Source organism: Nannospalax galili, unplaced genomic scaffold (genome assembly GCF_000622305.1).
Source record: "Nannospalax galili isolate Female #2095 unplaced genomic scaffold, S.galili_v1.0 scaffold139, whole genome shotgun sequence".
NCBI lineage: Eukaryota > Metazoa > Chordata > Mammalia > Rodentia > Spalacidae > Nannospalax > Nannospalax galili.
The window spans coordinates 522,097-543,260 of NW_008345884.1; the positions used below are offsets into that span (position 1 = coordinate 522,097).

Genomic DNA, 21,164 nt, shown 5'->3' on the forward strand with positions numbered 1-21,164 from the left:
GTTCATTAAGGATATGGGTCTATAGTTTTCTTTTGTGGTTATGTCTTTACCTGGTTTGGGTATTAGAGTTATTCTGGCTTCATGGAATAAATTTGGGAGTTCTCCCTCTGTTGCTATCATTTTGAATAATTGAAATAGTATTGGTTGGAGCTTGTCCTTAAACTTCTGGTAGAACTCTACTGTAAATCCATCTGGACCTGGGCTTTTTATAGTGGGGGGGTTGTATTACCATTTCACTTTCCTTATATGTTATGGGTCTGTTTAAACTGTTGAGCTCTTCTTGGTTTGACTTTGGTGGTTCCCATTATTTTACATATCCATCCATTTCTTTTAGGTTTTCAAATTTAATAGAGCATAGGTTTGTTTTTGGTTTTTTTGCCTTGTTTTGTTTTGTTTTTATTTTTGTTTTTCCAATAGCAGTCTTTCATTGGGCCAAAAGAGTTTTTATAATTCAGGGTCTTGTTTCTGGAGCTCTGAAGCAGGAATACTGAGATCTTACTCATCAGCCTGCTGCACTGTTTCTTTTTCAGAAACATAGATACCATCCAAAAATTTTCTGATATCCTTGTTTTTAACTGTTGTGGCTTGCTGAATCAAAGCAGCTGAATTTGACACAAGTTGAATATCATTCCCTTCAAAGATTAATTCATCCTTTTGAGCTTGAGAAACAGAGCAACCTCCATCCTCATCCAAACACTGTGGATGTATTTTTCAGCCAAGAAATTTTGGATTTCAACAAGAGAACCATTCTCCTGAATAATGACGTTGATGGGGAAGTGAGCATACACAGACTTCATCTTTTAACGGAAGCCCAGTGTAACACCTTTGATCATGTTCTGGACGTCACTACAGATAGTTTGTACAGTGGCCACTTCCTTTCTGTTGCCCCACCATTTGTCAACCCACAGCCTCTTCTTCTTTCTCAGGAGACTGAGTTCTACACTGATGTGATTGAAATCCATCTAGAAGATTACTCGGGGACCCTTCACAATAATTGTGCATCCCTTCAGGGTGATGTTGACATTTTCTGGAATGTTGATAGTTTGATTGCTGAAGATGGTCTTCATTCTCACAGTGGATGATACAAAGCAGAGTATAGGTTTTTAAAGTATACCCTTATAGTGTTCTGAAACTTTGCAGTGTCTGTTGTTATGTCTCCGCTTATATCTCTGATTTTGTTGATTTCCTTTTGTTTAACTGGGCTAAGGGTCTGTCTATTTTGTTTAGCTTTTCAAAGAACCAGGTCTTAGATTCATTAACTCTTTGCATTGTTTTCTTTGTTTCTATTTCATTAATTTCTGCTCAGAGTTTTGTTATTTCTTCTCTTCAGCTGGGTTTCTGTTTCATTTGTTCTTGCCTTTCCAGAGTCTTGAGTTGCAATGCTATGTCATTTTTTTGTGTGTGTGCTCTTTCTCATTTTTTAATGTAGGCACTTAGACCTAAAATCTTCCCTCTTAGGACTTCTTTTAAAGTGTCCCAGAGGTTTCGTTATGTTGTATTGTCCTCTTTGTTGATGTCCAGGACTAATTTATTTCTTTCTTAATTTCTCCTTTGACCCACTCATCATTCAGGAGTGTGTTGTTTAATCTCCATGAGTTCATGTAGTGACTAGGGCTTCTTCCAGTGTTGATTTTAAGCTTTGATGCATTGTGGTCTAATAGAATGCATGGAATTATTTCAATCTTTTTGTATTTATTGAAGTTTGTTTTGTGCCCCAATATGTGGTCAAATTTTGAGGAAGTTCTATGAGGTGTTGAATAAAAGTATATTCTTTGGTGCTTGGGTGGAATATTTGGAAGATGTCTGTTAGGTCCATTTGATGTATGGTATCATTTAATTCAGATGTCTGTCTGTTTATTCTTTGTGCAGTTGACTTGTCTAATGGAGAGAGTAGGGTATTGAAGTCCTCTGCCATTACTGAGTTGGGATTAATCTGTGTCTTAAAATCCTATAGTGTTTTTTTATGAATTTGGATGCACCAGAGTTTGGTGCATGTATGTTTATGATTGTAATATCCAATGGGTTAATTGTTCCTTTGATCAGAAGGAAGTGACCCACTATCTTTCCTGATTAGTTTTAGTTTGAAGTCTAGTTTGTCAGATATTAGAATTGCGACCCCTGCTTGTTTCTTAGTGCCATTTGCTTGAAATATTAGTTTCCATTTTTTCACCTTAAGATAGTGCCTGTCCTTGAAGCTGAGATAGGTTTCTTACAGACAACAAAAAGATGGATTTTGTTTCTTAATCCATTCAACTAGCCTGTGTCTTTTGATTGGGAAATTTAATCCATTAATCTTTAAAGTTATTATTGAAAGATGTGTATTGGTTGCCTTCATGTTGATTACTGTTTGTATTCTTTGTCTAATTTTGTGTTTCCACAATTATACCTTCATTTGGTTTCTTTCTATTGCCCTGGGGTATAAATGTTCCTTTCTCTGTTCTTTGTATTGCTTCAAGTATTCCTTGAAGGGCTGGTATTATGGACATGTATTTTTTCAGGTTATCTGTGTCATGGAAGATTTTTCTTTCTCCTTCAACTATAATAGACATTTTTGCTGGCTACAGTATTCTGGACTGGCATCTATGGTATTTAGAACTGGAAATACCTTTGTCCAGGCTCTTCTGGCTTTCATAGTTTGCATGATGGGCTGACAGTTGTAATTCTGATGGGTTTTCCTTTATATGTGAGTTGTTTCTTTTGATGCATTCCATACTCTCTGTTCATTCTGTACATTTAGTGTTTTTACTCTGATATGCTGTGGGGAGTTTCTTTTCTGATCCTGCCTATCTGGTGTTCTATGGGCTTCTTGCATTTGTATGGGGATGTCTCACATTAATTTTGGGAAATTCTCTTCTACAATATTGTTTAAAATCAATACAATTAACATGAAATTCTTCTCATTCCTCTATTCCTATGATCCATATATTTGGTCTTTTCATGGTGTCCCACATCTCCTGCATATTCCACTCCATTTTTATTTAATTTTTCATAATCTTTGCTTGAGTGGTCCAATTCTTCAACTTTATCCTCCAGTGCTGACATTCTGTTTTCCATTTCATTCACTCTAGCAGTGAGGCTTTCTCCTGTGGTTTCCCATTGGCTTACTGAGGTTTTTCACGTCTTCATTTCAGCCTGAGTTTTCTTCAGTGTTTGTATCTTTTTTGTGAATTCATCCAGAAGTTTATCACTATCTTCTTTTACTTCTTTGATTGGTTTGTTTGTGTATTCTTTAAATTCATTGAATACCTTGATTATACTTATGGTTATTCTTTTAAATTCTGTGTCCTGGGTTATCTCTAGAGCATTCTCTTTGTAGAACTCTTCTACAGGATTGGTGGAGTTTGGTGAGAGCATGCTGTTTTTGTTTTCCATTTTACTATTTTTTTGTTGTTGTGATTTGGGCTATGAATTTCTTTTGTTTTCAGGGGTTCTGGTATAAGAACCAAGCCTTCTTTTGTTGAGCTGAAGTGTGCTTCTGCTTGTATTATTAGTGTGCCGTAGTTGTTTTCTTATTGGGTATATAAATCTGGTTGGTATAGATTTCAGGTTCTCTCAGATTTTATTTTGGAGGGAACTGGTGGCTTCAGATCAGCTACTCAGGAGCTCCCACAGAGGCCCAAGTCAGGTTCCAGTCAGGTACACTCAGACTTCCTTCTAACATTTGGACCCCTACTAGCAGGCACTCAGAGCACAATTTGGGAAGTTCCTATGGGGAGGCCTGAGTTTGGCATTCTCAGGCTGTCTGCTGAGTTCTCAACCTTTACCCTAATGTAAGGCAGAGGGATCTATGCCTCTGGACATCGGAGGGGGTCTCACATAATCCCACTTAGGAGATTGGGTAGGGCATGATTTGGAGAAGCTTTGGGGAAGCTCACCACCATGTGGAGGCTGGATCCAGGAGCTCTCAGGTCATCTGCTGAGGTCTCAGCCCCTACACCAGGCAGAGGCCAGATCAGACACTCTGGTGGAGAATATTTCAAGGCAACCTAGTAGAAATGGTGGCATGACTGTTAATGGTGAATATTATACATATGTACAGTGAAAGAGAGAAAATGGGGCACAAAGAAATGCAGAATATGCAGCTTGGATTGAAAAAGAGCACAAGGAAGATAAATGCTGAATCCAAGGCATGTGCTGAAAGAGAAGATCCCTTTGATAAGAAGATTAAAATGATTAAGGAGAGGCCTAGAGCTTTTCACTTAAATAATAGAGAGAGTGCTTCCAGGGCAATATCACACCCATCCAACTCTCCAATTTGTAAAAGGAAAGTGCTGGAGTTTTCTACTCCTAGAAAACCACATCAGAGAAAACTTCAAAGGTGGATGAAACATGTGAGGATCCATCCCAAACTTGCAGCCAAACTTGGCAATATCATTCACCTGGTGCTGGCTTTAGAGGCCTTAAAGATACAAGAATGAAGGGGTCATTAGTTCTTCCTTCAAGATTTCAGATGTCCTCTGAGGCCAGACACCTTGCAGCAGGGGTATTCCGGCATAAAGAAGGCCCTGATAAGCCATTGTGTAAAACTGTAAAGGTGAAGCTGGCTGACAGTGGAGACTCCAAGAAGACATTCATGATGCCAGAGCTGTGATATATCTGCCAAGGACAGCTGCATGCAGGAAGTGGTACCAGTCCAAAAGAGAGATGAATGTTTCGCACAGCAAATCTGGAGAGGCTGAGCCATATAAGCTTTTTTTAATAGCAGTTTACAATTAAGAGATTTCCCTGAGTTTCAGAAGAGACCTTGGACTATGGACTTTTGAAGAGTATTGAGACTGATAAAGACTATGGGGACTTTTAAGGATAGACTGACTGCACTTCACATTTTATATAGTCATGAGCCTGTGGGAGCCAGGGAGTGGAATGTGGTGGTTTGAATTGGAATGTTCCCCAGAGGTACCAAGTATTTGAAAATATTTTGTCCCCAGTTGATGGCACTGTTTTGGGATGTCTTTAAAAGTTCAGCCACACTGAAGAAGCAGGTCACTGTGTGTAGGTTTAGAGAGTTCATAACTTGTGACTATGCTGGAGAACAAATCACTGGGAACAGGCTTAGAGAGTTCTCAGTCTGTGGCCATGCTGGAGGAAGTATGCCACTAGGGGACAGGCTTAGAGAGTTCTCAAGTCTTGCATGATTTCTAATTATTCTCTGCTTCCTGTGCCTATATGAAGATGTAACCACTTAGCTTCTGCTTCTGCTTCAGCCACCTCTGCCACCATGCCTCCCTGCCATGATGGATTTAATTCCACCAGAACCATAAGTTCAAATAAACTCTTCCTTCTATAAGTTTCTTTCCTCAGTGTTTCTATTACAGTAATAGAAAAGTAACTAATACAATGTCCAAAATAATACGTGAAAGATAGAAAAAGTAAGTCATATTGTGTCCTTGAAGCACCAGAAAGTTATTCAGTCCCTCTTATAAGAGTTAATTTCCTTGAAGTACCCAGGGTCCATTCCATTGCATCAATATATTGAAACTGATTAACTACTTTTAGCATAGCAAACTTTTTCCTAGGTATTAGGAAGAGAGTAGAAGACAAGAGACATACACTTATGCCCCCATACTCCAATGGGGGACAAAAGAAAATGAAAATATGGACAATTAGAGCACTGGCAGACCTAAAGCATTAAGAAAGGATTTGTATAGTAAGCTAGCGTGGTAGGAGACCACTCAAATGGGAGATATTTACAGAGAAAGTGATGTTGGAGATGAGACTTGAAGAAGCTGTCCCCACAGGGGAAGAACCATGATGCAGCAGCACAGACAAATCATGAGAAGGAGGGGTGGGATGTTTGTAAAATCCTTCTCACATGGAATTCCCATTAAGGAAAACATTATCTCACGCAAAGAGACCCTGTGTATGTAACCGTAAAGCAAAAACAGCCTCAGAACCTTACCATAACTTCTAGTCTTACTCTCAGAGGACACAGGTCATCTCTTAATATCATAGGCTTAATTCCATATTCTGGATAATTTGTTTTTATTGAAAAACAAACCTCTAAGTGTTCTAAGTGTTAGAGCTTCATTCACCTTGATGACCACACCTGAGAGACACATACCTCTTGTCTTCTATGACTTGTTTCATCTTCAGGGCCAATGTCTCCTCCTTGACATTCTGAGCCTGGATAGAGATTCCAAATTTTTTTGCTTCTACTCGGACCATGTTATCAAGTTGATCTGCATTGACCGCAATTCCTACTATGGGAACACCATGCTGGATGGCCTCTGCCACACTACCTATTCCTCCATGGGTAACAAAAAGGCGAATGTTTGGGTGGGCTGTTGTAAAAAGAAAAATGTACAACATTTAAGATTAAAGGCTCAGAACACCAGTTAAATGAGTACCTCAAGGAAAAACCAGTGAGACCTCAGGGTGTGTTTGATAGTAAAATCATTGCTGTTTTGTAGAAAGTACTCAGTTGTGCATGTTCTGGAATATAAAATTCAGACTTGCCTCTGCATGTAGCTTCTTCTCATCCCCAACCATCTGAGACCCAAAACCCGCAGAAATCTTCAGGGAAGAGTGACAATCAAGGACTGATCCTCTGTCTAGCCATTGATACTTCACGTCTCTCCCTCTTCACTTCTCTCACCTCTTGTTTATCTCTGCCTTCCTCATCTCCATTCTCTAATAAAACTAGAACTGTATATTGTGCTTGATGTAGTTTGTAGAAGCCCTGAAATCAGACAGTGATGCACTGTACCATACAAATCTGTATTTCCAAACTGTATTACCTGCTCTATCTTTATTTAATGAAAACAAAATCACTAATGATAAATAAATCATAGGTCTCCAAATGTGTCACAAAATCAGCTTATCTTTTGTAGAAAAATGAGAATAAGAATCTTTTCTCAAAAATATTCCTGTGATTAAAGTATATACAAATTAGTGACTTAAATTACTGCATTTTGACTATAATCCTAGTAATGACTTATTATTTATACAATAGTAGTGAGATATCTGCAAAAAAAACAGCTCAGAAACAAGGATACTAATGTGGGTATAAGGTACTTTCTATAACACCAAAACTAGACAGATTTAGTACCTATAGTGAGGTACTCAACCTGACACTGTCATAGCTTGGAACAACCTCAACAATTGGGAGCACAAAAGTTGTAAAGTTATGCATCTTCAAACCCTTCCTTGATAGGAAGACTGTATCCTTTTGTACTTGTGTGTTTGTATCACATACTCAACAGGTGCTAAGGAGTACACTAAAGACAGTGGCAATGCACTAGTAAGTATGACCTGTGAGTTCACATGTCTCAGTGGATTGTACTCAAATAGTCCTCTCAGGGCCAGAGGGAGTGCAGTCAAAGTGACCTGACAGAATGTGATTTCTCACTAACAATAAAAGGGCTGTCCTGGCATGGAAATTTGGAAGTATGGTCTTATTCCTCAAATCTCTAGCCAACAGATGCCTTTCTGCCCCAGAAAGGTTACCTATCAGCAGTTACAGCTAATGTTAGTTCAAATGCCCACCTAGACATTTGAGATCTAGTGAACATATTAGTGTAAAGAGAGGAGCATGCCTGTGTATTCCTTACCCAGGAGGTCATTCTGAGGAAGCCAGTCCATAATTTTCACATTTGCAGCCAATTTGATATCGTTGGGCCAATGAGAAGCTTCAAACTTCCATATCACCCCTTGAGGGAGGTGGGCAAAGGCATTGTTCATCTCTTTAATGATTTCCTTTGTCTGAAAATAGCTTATAGCAGAGCCCTGGGCCACAAGGACAAACCCAGAGTCCCCAAACTTAGCAATGAAGTTCTCCAAGTCCTACAGAAATTGATCAAACAAAAGGAATCAACAAGGTTGCTCACGACATTCTGAATAGGTATTATGTGAAAGTCAGACCACGTATAAACACATCCACCCATTAGCACCTTGTGTGAAGTGTCCTGAACCACCTTTCATAGCCCCTTCTATAAATCACTGTCCTCTGTATCCTGCCTATATTTCCTGTTCTTGGATTTTCTATAAGTCATTTGTCTAACCCTTGGACATGTTCCATGTAAGCATTTTATACAATCAGTACGAGTCTGAAGAAGGCTCTGACAGCTCCATGGCCTGCATTGCACGTGAGGGACTTAGAACATAAGCGCACCAACAGTTCCAGATCCTGGATGTCTGTGTCAAATGGTGAAATAGAGAAGCTGGGATGCTTTGAATATCTCTCTTCACTAAATTCCTGATCCTTGTATCAAGGTCGTACTCATTGCTCAGTGCAGATCCTGGGAGCTATGAGGATTGTGGTATCTTCCAAGATTCGACCAATAGTGCTTGGGAATGCAGAAGAGTTACTTTTCCTGAAGCCAAGTTGTAAAACCTGCAAGAACATTTCTATCAATCCTTGTCACTACTCCCAGTGTGTATTTGCTTCAATATTTCTTTTCATTCAAAGCCTTACCCCTTCATGGTTATTCCCCTGTGTGGTTGGGTTCAGACTATAGCTGAAAATTAGAAAGGCTTGGGAAGATAGCTTCAAAGCATTAAGCAAAGATCCAACCTGAGACTGGGCATAAAATTAGTTTATGCCACTCACATGATTGGATTCTTGTTAAAGAGAAATTCACATAACTATTTCTATTGTGAAGAAAAATGTAGTTGGACTCAACACCTTCTCTAATCTGTTAACTGCTGAGTCTATCTCATTTTCACAGGTCTTATCCTTTGAGCAGCCATGCTCCATTTTTCCCTACTTCAGGCCCTGGAATTCACCAGTGCTGCTTTGTCTGAACTGCATGTTCTTGAATGTTTATATAGTTTATATAGGTGAATTATATAAGGTGTGGCATTAGCGGTTGGCTTCTTTGACAGCGTACTCTTCTGCTTTTTCTAGTTTATCCTGATTATAGCATATATGGTTACTTTTCCCCTTATGCCTAAAAATATTTGTGTGTGTGCGCACATATATATGTATATATATATATGTCATGAAAGCCAGGAGGGGGGTGTTAAGGGGGAGGATGAAGACCAGCAAGTAGCAGTAGTAACAGCAGAGAGGAAGTGTGAAGATGACCAGTGTACAATGACATACATGTATGAAAATCCATAATTAATTCATTACTTTGTATAATTACCAAAAACATCTTTTTTAAAAGGGCAAAGAAAGAAAGAAATATTTGGTAGAATTCTTCAGTCAAGCCATTTGACCCTGAACTATTTTTATTGACAGTTTTTTGATAACTGATTCAATATATTTACTTATTACAAGTTTGTTCAGGTTTTCATATTTTTCTTTCAGCATTTTGTTACCATATATTACCTCAAAATGTGTCCATTTCATTGAGATTGTTTACTTTGATGATGTAGTATTTTTCTAAATACTTGCTTTAACATGCGGTCTTTCACCCCTGAATTTAATTGATTCTTCCCTTTTACTGTCTATAATGACTCCTCCTATTGGCATGCCAATGTGTTGCTTGTTTTAAAGAATTCATTTTTTATCTCAATGATGGTATCTATTTCTTCTTTGTTGTTTCATCTGTCTCTAACTTTTATTGTTTGCTTCTCAGCATTGAGTTTAGGTCTCTCATCTTTGTTTACTCTTTTACCCAGAAAGATTAGGGTATTAAATTTATGTCTTTCTCTCTGTTCCTGCTACATCCACAGCTGTCCATTTCAGACTCAGCTCTGCTTTGCTGCTCTCCAAACATTATGTTACATTTTCTGTCCTTTTAATTAAAATACAATCTTTTCAAATTTACCCCTTGATTTTCTTCTATGTCTCACTGGCTAATTAAGCTGGGTTTTTTTTCACTTTTGCATTTTGGTGAATTTTCTGATTATTGATATCCATCTCATTCCATTGCGATGCAAAAATACAAAACACTTGAAATTATTGAATTTTGTTTAGTGGCATAACATACTGTGAGTTGGATGCCAGTTTCCCCCATAAACTCGTGTTTAGAATTTTAGTCGCCAGATAGTGGTGCTATTGTAGAAGGTGAAATTATACTGGAAAAAGTGGGTCACTGAGTTCAAGCCTTGAAGTTTGTAACCCAGCCTCACTCCCTGTCTATTCTCTATTTCCTAACTATGCATACAATATTAAGCATTGCCTCATATTCTTTCCTCCAGTTCTTCCCCAACACAGAGGACAGAATCACCTCACTGTGAGTCAAAATAAGCCCTTCCTTCCTTAACTTGCTTCTTATCACTTATTTGGCCACAATAGAAAAAAAAACAGTAACTAACATACATATGAACTATCTAGAATTACATATCATGTGAATTTGAAAAAGAATATGTATTTTCCTGTTACTGCACAGAGTATTGTTTGTTTCCATTAAATCTGGTTGTTTTAAAGCGCTTCAAAGTTCATATCTCTTTATTAGTCATTCATATGGGAAAACTTTCTGTTTCTCAAACTAGAGTATTGAAGTATCAGGATAATGTTTTAGGCATGTATTTTTTGCTTCAATTCTGTTCACATTTTAATTTCATAAATTTCGTTGCTGTTTTCTTTGTGGTATTTATGTCTAGCCTTATTCTATATTCTTGATGAATGCTTTCACATGTTTTATGTGATAACTATAATATTAGGCTTAAAAACTAAAACAGAAAAGTATAATTATGTAACATCCTTTTTGCATTTTTGTAAAAGTATTTTTACAAAGCATACTTTAATAATAATATAGTCAACAAAGTTCTATTTTGATCATTAGAAGGTTCTTAAGTGCTATTGTGGTTTAACAGCAAATATTTGGATATGCGTGCTTCGATAAGGTTACCTCATCACATTTCTTCCTATTTTCCCTACATTAATAATCTCACTTCACTCTCAAGTGCTAATCCCCAGTCCATCCTTCCATCATGGAATATTTCTGGAACTCCTCTTCATGGAATATTTGTGAAACTGTGTCTTCCCTTCCTCGACTCAAATCAGATCTCATGACTGCCTCATTTCTACATCCAAATACTGAGCTCCTATTCTTACCTAGAGAGACTCACTTTCCAGGTTCTTTTCCAAAAGCACCTGATATCAATGCAAATCCCATCTAACCAAAACTCAGTGAGCCAACACCTCCTGCTTGCCCAATGAGGAAGGTCAGTAGAAGCAGAATGGTAGATGCTTAGTGCCCAGAACAGTCTGAATAAATTCATGCCTTCTCTCTACATGAGGTTGAAAAGCAATAAGAAAGTCATTTATATCCATTAAACTATTATTCCCTATCTTTTAAAATGGAGGACATGGTCATACATACTTAAAAGTAGCAGGACTGGGTGTGGTGGCACACGCCTTTAATCCCAGCACTTGGGAGGCAGAGGCAGGGGGATTTCTGTGAGTTCAAGGCCAGTCTGGGCTACATAGTGAGTTCTAGGACAGCTGGGGCTACAGGGAGACCCTGTCTCAAAAAGACCAAACCAAAAAAAAGTAGCAGTAAACTGTAGATGATAACACCTGTAAAATGGTAACAACATAATGCTAACAGTCAACAGGCAGCCAACTAACCTGACAGCTTCACACTTTAAAACTTCAGTGACAGTGGTTCTAAGTTCAGTCTGTGCATTCAAACCACATGGGAAAATTTGACACTTAGAAAAGCTGAATCACCACATGGAAATCAAATCAAAAGGTCACAGTAGAGAAAGAGCCAGGGCTGCATGGGCTAGGGACACAGGAATGAGTTTGGAGTTCTTGACACTTCCATAAAGTTCTTCCCTGGGCGTTTCCATCTCAAAGATCAGTCAATTTCATTCTGACTAAATTCCATACTCAATAATTATTGCATGACTGTGTCCTTACTACATTCATTATATACATACCAAAGAATGAAATAATCAATTTTAATTAAAGAGTTTATATCAGCAAAGCCAGAACTAGAGTGAGACAAGAGAGGAGTCCACAATGCACCACAAAACCAGGGCCTTAATCATCGGGTCGAAAAAGTTATAATTTTATGTTTGTATAACCTACCAAATGGATGCCTGAAGTGCCTCCTTTACCATATCCTATTCACAGGATCCTCTGGCAGATGGCAAGTACCACCTGTGCAATCTGCTTGAAACCCAAATTGAAGACTTAGTATTCATTTACCTGTGGGATGGGTTTAATGGATTGAGCCAGTAAGCCTCCAACATAAATAGTATTGGGAAGCAAAGGACGAGCAAAATCCAAGGCAAAGTCAGAGTTAACAAACCACAGCTCTGCTTTCTGTAGAAGATCAGACAAACCTGGCCGAGAACCTTCTGCAAAATGCTCCTGGATGGTGTTGTCATACTGAGAATATATTTTCCTTTGCTTCATGGAGAAATCAAAGAACATCAGAAAGTTCTTCACTCGGCCCCAGAAGTCCATTTGGTCCGTTAGGCCAGAATGGTATATTGGAACATAAGACAAGGGGGTTGGTAGCCCAAAGTCCATGAGGCTAAATACCATGGGAAGAAAAGACACAAATGGCTTCCCGAGCTTTTCAGCAATCAGGAAAGTACAGAGATCTGTTGAATCCAAAAGTAACAGGTCAAAGTCTTCACTCCTTAAGGAATCTATGATGTCCCGTCTTCCTAATAAATAGCTGCATACAGTCCCAAAATGTTCAAATAGCTTTAAGAAGCTGTAGAATTTCTCCCTGTAAAAATTAAAATAAAAAAATATGTATTTGGAAAGTGTTCATTTCAAAGTGTTATTTAAAGAAAATATTCCAGGTAAGTAAAGTGGAACATGCGTATCTCCACTCAATCCATCACTTCCCAGCAAGTACCTTCATCCTGGTCACTCTTGCAGGTATTTCTACTTCTTAAAATGCCCTGAAAAACTCTTGCCTCATATCTTCTATTGAGCTAAATCTCACCTGTTACTAATGTAAATTCAATTCCTTCTACACTGGAACCTTAGTAACTATAGCTGATCTCAGACTTCTGTCTTCAACATTTACAAGATGCTCTTTTTAACCCTCATTTATATAATGACATTTTGAGTAACTTTAATGTTTTGTTGTAAAGCTGGTAAATAACCTAATAGCAGCTTCTAAAGTATCAATAATATGGTCTAGTGTAAAGATCACTAGGAGTCCTGCTCCTACAAGTAATTAAGATAGTTCTTATGAGACACTGAGTTAGTTCTCATGACTAAACTATAAAGAAAAAAGAACAAACAAACCTTACCACCCCTTGCTTTGGTCTCTTGCTTCTCCCCTGGGATCTTGTCTTTTTATTTCTGCTATGACAATAGTGACACTATAAAGTCCTACCAATGTGACCTGGTAATGGTCATATAGCCCTAAATCTCTACAACTATGAGGCAAGTCAATCTCTTATATTTACAAAGTTATACATTAGAATTTATAGGAATAAAGACTGGAGAAATAGCTTAGGAGTTAAGAGCTCTGGCTGCTCTTGCAGAGGAGCAGAGTTTCAGTTCCTAGCACTCATATGGAGGCTAACCACCATATTTAACTCCAGTTCCAGGAGATCCACACTGATATATACCTTTCTTCTATATCCCTGTGCCAACCAACATTTATCCAATTATCATCCATCTACTATCCAGTATACATTATCCATCTTTACACCCATTCAACCACCCATCCATCCTCTTCTCTCAAACTCACTTTGAGTAGTGCCTATCCATTCATTTATATAACCAGCAATGAAAACAAATTACCTGCCATTTAAGGCTTCCTGAATATAGACTTGAAAATTCCTTGATAATTCCTTTTCATGATCTTCAGGTAGGTTCCACTGGATAACCTGGTATGATTTTTCCTCTTCTTTTAATGAAAGAAAGTAAAGGACAAATGTATCACAACATATAGGCTAACATTACCATGTTAATAACAAAATTATTTACTCCAGTATTATGGGAAATTTTCCTTCTTATAATTTCTGTTGATATGTGTGCATTGTGCACACTGAGATTTTTACAAAGGTATTTAGAGGGCTGGAGAGATGGCTAAGACAAGTAAAGTAGAACATACAAGCATGAGGAACTAAACTTCATCATTAGCAATCACATAAAAATGCTGAACATGCAGATAGGCCTGCAATCATATAGCTAGAGAGGCAGAGACAGAATCTCCAGGACTTGCTGGCCAGCTAGTATAGCAGAATGAGTGAGGTTCAGATTCATTGAGAGACATAGTCTCAAAAGATAAGCTAGAGAGTGATTGAGAAAGACATCAACCTCTAGCCTCCACAGAAGTTTCTGTGCACACACAAGCACACACACACACACACACAGAAATACATACACACAAACACACACACACATACACACACACACATATGATCTTTTCTTACAACTATATCGTGTACTTTGTCCATATCCACTCTACAAACCCTTCCCCATTCTACTGTATTTCTGGTCCTGATGGTCTACTTTGATCCCTGATCAGACTCCCACTTCTAATTTCATGTCATGTAGACACATGTATATATGTAAATGGTTTTATGTATTTATATGAAATCTAAGATCAATATAGATGGAACCTCTACACATAAGGCTCATGGAACATACAAGAACAGGGGGTAGAGAGAAAACTCATTCATCCCTCAGCTCTTACCAGTGAAGTTTCCTTATAAAACAGAGTGCAATGCACAGGGAAAGCCACAACTGGCCAAGTTTTATTGAATGAGAGACTTCAGAGTGTGTGCCCCTGAATAGGACTCCTATATTAAACCTCACCCACCCATGGCTCAGGGACCATTGTGGAAGAAGGGGCAGAAAGATTGTAAGAGCCAGGGTTGGTCCATGAACATAGGGAAACAGAGACTTTCAAGTCACTGGAAGCTTGCACCTGTGAACTTGCTGCAATGGTGGTGTCAAGCACAAGACAGACCCATGCCAACTCAACCAGACAAGGGCCTAGAGTGGAGCACAGCAATGGTAGCCACCTGGCCTTAGTCTGAAAACTATTGGAAACTGATTACTACTGGGTGAGGGAGCGTATACTATACTTATAATCTCTAGATAAGCTGACTAGATTCCAGTAGATGGATTTGCATCAAAGGATATCAGGGTACAATGCTTGACTGGATAGGATTTAACATGTATGGTGGAATGCATGAGGTTGGGGGGGAATGGATGAGGGAGACAGTCTAAATTTAATTAAGAACTGTTGTGTAAAATGTACAAAAGTTCAATAAAAATTGTTTTTTAAATGTGATATTTGTCTTTTTATTTCTTTTAATATGACTATCTCCAATTATATTAATTTTCCTGCAAATGGCATAAGCAATTCTGCTTGATGACTAAATAAAGCTTCACTGTATTCCTATACCACATTTTATTTTTGGATTCACCTATTGACAGACAACTAGGATGATTCCAAATCTTGGCTATTGTGAATAATGGTTCAATAAACAAGTATCTCTATGACATGTTGACTTAGAATCTTGTGTATATACTCAGAACTTGTATATCTGGTCATGTGGTCATATTTTTATTTTTTGAGGACCCTCCATTCTGATTTTCCAACTTGCTGAACTACTTTACATTCCTACCAGTAGTGTATGAGGGTTCCTTTTTCTCTCAAATCTTTACCAGCATTAGTTGTTACTTCTTTTTAATGATAGTCACTCTGCCTGGGATCAGATGGAATGAATGTGGATATAGATTAAATTTGAATTTCTTTAATGGCTGAAAGTGTACAGTTGCCTCTCTCTATTTACATAGTCCAGAACACCTGACAGGGAATGCTGCTGTCCATAGAGAGCAGATCTTCCCACTTCAATTCAACAGCCAAGCCCAGAGGCCCATTTAGCTTCTAGAATCTGTCAAGTTGATAATTAACATTCACCATCACATATTGCTATAATAAAGTATCTGAGTATAAATATTTTAAAAAGAAAATTTTATTTAGCTCAAAATTTTGGAGGATGAAAGTACATTCATCTACTAATTGGTCTCTGATGAGGGCCTTCTATCTGTGTCATGACATAGTGAATGATACGCATAACAGAGAGCACAGTAAACTGAGAGGTCACGTGGAAGGAAGGAAGCAATAGACAAAGGAGGGGCCAGACCTCTTCTTATAACAACCTGCACATGGAAAATAATTCTTTTCTCCAATAACTACAGTAATTCCAATAGTGATACCATCATAAACTAATAACCTTCTAGTAGGGTCAGTCCTCTTAAAGATCAAGCACCTTTCAATTCCATTACATTGGAAGACCAAGCTTCCAGCCCATGAAATACTGGGTTATATACTCTATCCCTATGAAACCATATTGAGCAATAAAATACAGATGTGAAGGCCCAGAATGCAGTCTAGTGGGTTTTCTAAAATTTAGACATACACACACAAACACAACTCATTCAACCATTACTAAGCTAATTTCAAAACGTATTTTTATTATTTAAAATACATACACACCTGGAAGAAGTTTCGCTTCTGGAAGAAGACTTGTTACTTGGTGACCATGATCATGAAGAATTTGTGATATCACATTCATCTTAAGATTATGGCTTCCACCTAGAGGCAAGATAAAACTTTAGTGAAGACAGGAATAAGATTCCTGATGATAATGTGGTTGTTTTCAAAAGCAAATGGAAATACCCAAGAGAAGGAATGGAGAGACTTAGGAAGTTGCTCAGAGCACAGGTGGAGACAAGGTATTTAGTCCCTTAGTCTCACTTCAGGTAACACGAAGATGAACCTAGAACCTCCATCAAAGATGCGCTTTTTTAAAAAAATTCACTTATTATTTTCATATTTCATGTGTTTGAATATACTGCCTGCATGTATGTAAGCACACCCATGTCATGCAATGCCCTCAGAGGTCAGATGAGGGCATCAGATCCCCTGGAACTGGAACTACGGCAGTCGTTAGCCACCATGTGGGTGCTGGGAACTGAGCCTGGGTCCTCTGCAAGAGCAGCCAGTGCTCTTAACTGCTGAGCCATCTCTCCAGCACCCCAAAGATACTCTCTTGTGTCTAATTGTCTCCATGCCTATGTGATAAGCTTCTCTGTACTTAGTTATTAAGAGTTTCTCATTCCAAAGTAGACACTGCATTCCAGATGAGACAGGGCAGGTCAGGATGATATGAAGTAAACCACACTGCAATTCAGTAAGGATATCATCAAGACATTGTGTCAAAGATTGCTGGAAATGTGGAAAATGTGGAACAATACAATAAGTGTTAGACTGGTCCTTGCCATCAATTAGTGGTATTTCTGAGATTCTTTCCTGGAAAGTCATAGAGATAGAAATGCAGGCACTAAAGGATGAGTCATAAGCAACCTTGGAAACAGAAAGACATGGAGCCACCATTTAGGACAAATACACTCAAATGCACATTTCTCCTCATGGACCTGAGCTTTGCAATCTATTGCATTAACCCTTTATGTACAACTATGAGAACCATGGGGAATTTCAACAGATACTAGGTATATAAGATATGGCTATTGCACAGTCCTTGGATTCTAAAAACATAGAGAAATGACTCCAGATGTACAAGTGTCATCACACCCATATCTTCTCTTATCCATGTTCTCTTTGTGATGTTACTCTTGAGTCTAGTGATGTCAGAATCAGTGGATGCCAAATAAAGAGAAAAAGAACAACAGTTGTCAAAAGTTGAGATGTCAGGTTTATCTGGGAGTTGAAAGGGTCATGAGGTTAGATTGAGATGCCACCTATGTGCCTGGAGAAACTATATGTATCTTTTGCAGTGACTTAATTTTTATGTCTAACGTGTGTGGTTTGAATTAATACAGGTCATATAAACAAGAAACCCCATACCATTCAGGCTATCTGTCCTTTCATATTTTACTTAGTAGAAAAACTGAGTTCCAAGGGGTCAGTGGGCCCAGTGAAGAAGATTTTCTGCTGGGTATTCACAGCCAAGAGTTCATCTCAGCACAAAGGTGAAAATGTCAAAATGCAAAAACTAAGCTAGTTTATTCCCAGAGGTGGGAGCAGAAAACAGGATAAATAAATCAGGTCTCTTCCTTTACCTTGCCTCAAAGAGCCAGGGCAAAAACAGATTAAAAACAGAGTCAGACAAAAATTAACAGTTGGTTTGGAAAGTCTCAAATATAAATACAGTCGATAATAAAATGTGTATGAAATTGTCATGTGACATTAGGTAGACATGTGTGGTTGTGCCAATAGGAAGCTCAGGTCCTGGACTTTGTCTCCCACTCAGGAGAGCAAGGTGTAAAACTGAACCAGATATCTATACTCTTTGCTTCCATCCATCACTAAAATCTGCAAATTCTATTCCTTTAAACAGATATGCTTTTAATCTATTGTGTTCTACATACTTAGGCAAATAAAAAATATATCACTATCATAAAATGAACTACCAGCTGTGAGAGTTATTTGAAAATTGTAAGGAAGTAAAAGGTCCCCAAGAATCCACTAGGTGAGGCCTGATCAACTTTCCAATTTTACTTTGGAAGAACACACTCTTAAAGTGCACCCTTAAGAAATTGAAGGTAAACCTCTGAAAGTCCTGTTTCTGCCAATGAGGAAGTTCTGGGGTTCTCAAAGTTCTTACTATACTTAACCCCTTCACCCTAGTACTTTCTAATGGGGAATACTTCCATAGCACCTAAAAAGAAAACTGCTATCTTCCATAAAGCTGGCCTCCTATAGAGACAGTCATAGATTAGTAAATGGGGATATAAGACAGCTTATTTACTGTTACCTCTTAAAAGCATGCTTTCAACATTTTGTCATAAAACACCAGATTAGGACCTAAGGCTAAAACGTTTTGTTTTGTTTGTATATTTTTGTTGAATTTTTGTACATTTCATATACTACATCTTCATCATAGTTTGACTCCTTTCCCATCTACTTCTCTCCATAGCCCAACTATAAGACTCCATGCATTCTGTCATATCTGTTAAGGCCTATCAAGTCAAGTTTGTATACCCAGATGTCCCTCGATGTGTGTTCATTTAGTAGAGCCTGTTCAGCCTATCTAATGTCTTTCCCTTAATGAAATCAACTCTCCTTGCGCACCAGTGATCAGCTGCCAATGGTTATTTGGTTAAGGCTAGGGCCTGGTGCCCATTTCCCCAGCTCTATGCTGGTTTTTGTCTGAGTTTGCATGGGTCTTGTGCATGCTATCACCATTGCTGTAAGTGCATATGAGCAAGTTCCCAGAAGCTAATGCTAAAACATTTAAAATAGACTAAAGTTAGTGGAGTTTCAGGTAGCTGGACAAATAACAACCACAAGGGAAACTGTTACTGAGGTGAGACCTTAATGGATGAAAGTCCCTCAGTACTAATATAATATCAACTATGTCAGCAGTCTGTCAGAGCAGAATCTGACTCCTTCTGCCCAGGAATTACCAAAGAAAGAGCTAAGCTTTTCAGCTTCACTTGTTCTTAAATAACTTAAAATTCACTAAATTTGTAGTCACTGCAGAGCAATACACTGATGCAGACAATACACATTAACAGAGGGTAATCCTTTTTATAAGTTACAGATTAAACCATTATATTAGTTTGAAGAAACTTGAATGTGACTGTTTCTAAAATTCTGAATCTTCACTGGCACCTGTGACTAACCAACAGAGTCTATAATGTGGTAGGAGACTCAGCAACTCTTTCACATTGTGTCTCTCTACTTTGCTATTCTCACCTTTACATCAGATTCTACACAACACAACATGTAGGCAAACAGATCGTTTAAAATTTTTTCTCAAAGACATAAATATAGATTTAAGATGGCCTAATATTAGTTGGAACTGATATGTCTTTCCCTACGTTGTCCTGCTTTTTTAATATAATTTTTTTAATTTTTATTGTGCTTTTGTGCACTTCATATAACAGTTACTAATCAAATTTAGACCCCTTTCCTTTATCCATGCTCCCCCTAGCCCTCCACCAAACCCCATGTCCTCCATCATACATGTTAAGTCCTGCTTTTCATAAGTTATTTAAGTATATAAAGTCCCACGGGTTTGTTATGTCTCAATCAGAATATACCAAAAGTACTTCTAACCCACTTCCCTGAGTCCTTGTTTCCCTCAGAAGCCTCATTGAGTTGGGCCTCCACTGCTCTTATTTCTCTGGGCGTACTGATCTTCTAAACTCCTGCCAGAATGGCCCTTTCAGCTCTGTTTACCATGTTCAATGGCTTTTTAAACTCTTTCACACTTCTCATGAAAACCAGTTCCAAAAGCCTACAAACTATGTGGTCAAGTTTATCACAGGAATATCTCCACAGCTCTTACCAATTTTGTACATTATTTTCATGACTCATTGCTATGACAAACATACCTGACACAAAAGCCACTTAAGGAAGGAAGGGCTCATTTTGGCTTGTATTTCCAGACAATACCGTCCGTCATGGCTGGGAGGCTATGGCAGTGGGAGTAAAAGGCAGTTGAACACATTTCACCCAGTAAGGAAGCAGAGACTGATGATCTGTGTTCAGCACACTTTCTCTTTTTTGTTCAATTCAGAACTTTAGCCCACAAGATAATACCACCAACATTTATGGTAGGTTTTCCAACCTTGATTAACCTGATCTAGATTATTCCTCACAAGCATATTCAGAGGTTTGTTTCCATAGTGATTCTCTGTCCCATTAAATTCATAATCAAGAGTAGCCATCATACCCTCCTTCAACCCTGGTCTAATCCAACTGGAAACACACATACATGATCCTCTAAATACAAATATTATGAGACCTACAGGCATAGATATCCCAAATGCAGTTTTCTATATTCTCAGGCAAAGCACTCACCCACTGTGGAGATAGTCAGTATTTTTTCAGCCTCTGAGAGAAGAAATCCATGGAGAAAGAGGCTCCCTAAGAGCAAAACCTGATGCCTAACCATGTTCATTTGCACAGAAATTCAGAGCTCACTTATAGATTGTGTATCTTGAGAATTGTGAATGCTAAATGACACTGTATTCTGTCACAGGGAACTGGCTTTAGCCTTCAGAAAGGTAAAAATGGAGACACTATCTCTCTTATCTACTGTCTGCCTCTCTTGTATTCTGCCCCTCCTCATTGGTCAATTTCCATTGGACATTATGTGCCCACCTCCTCAGTTACAGGAGTTTCTGGACCAGATGGAAAGCTAATCATTAACCTGACCTCTCCACATATTCTGCTCCTCCCTGCCTAGAAATCATTCAGTAATAAGAATGTAAGGGCCTCAGGAAATTTTGTCAATAATAACACCTTTAAGTCACATGGGTCAATATCCCATTTATGGACGCTTTCATGAATCTGAGATTCTAC

At 38.3% G+C, this 21,164-nt stretch overlaps 1 protein-coding gene and 1 pseudogene across 1 annotated transcript in view; both read right to left on the reverse strand.

The window, feature by feature from the left end:
* Window positions 1-20,877, reverse strand: part of LOC103741314 (UDP-glucuronosyltransferase 3A2-like) — a 27,751-nt gene extending 6,874 nt beyond the window's left edge. The window contains exons 1-6 of the mRNA XM_029567814.1: window positions 20,661-20,877; window positions 16,326-16,424; window positions 13,613-13,718; window positions 12,047-12,578; window positions 7,551-7,782; window positions 6,062-6,281 (exon numbers count right to left, since the gene is read on the reverse strand). Of these exons, the coding sequence (XP_029423674.1) occupies window positions 6,062-6,281; window positions 7,551-7,782; window positions 12,047-12,578; window positions 13,613-13,718; window positions 16,326-16,424; window positions 20,661-20,760 (1,289 nt within the window). The 5' untranslated portion in view covers window positions 20,761-20,877. The remainder of the gene's footprint in view (window positions 1-6,061; window positions 6,282-7,550; window positions 7,783-12,046; window positions 12,579-13,612; window positions 13,719-16,325; window positions 16,425-20,660) is intronic.
* On the reverse strand, window positions 406-1,178 carry LOC103741313 (annotated as a pseudogene).
* Window positions 20,878-21,164: the final 287 nt, after the last annotated feature.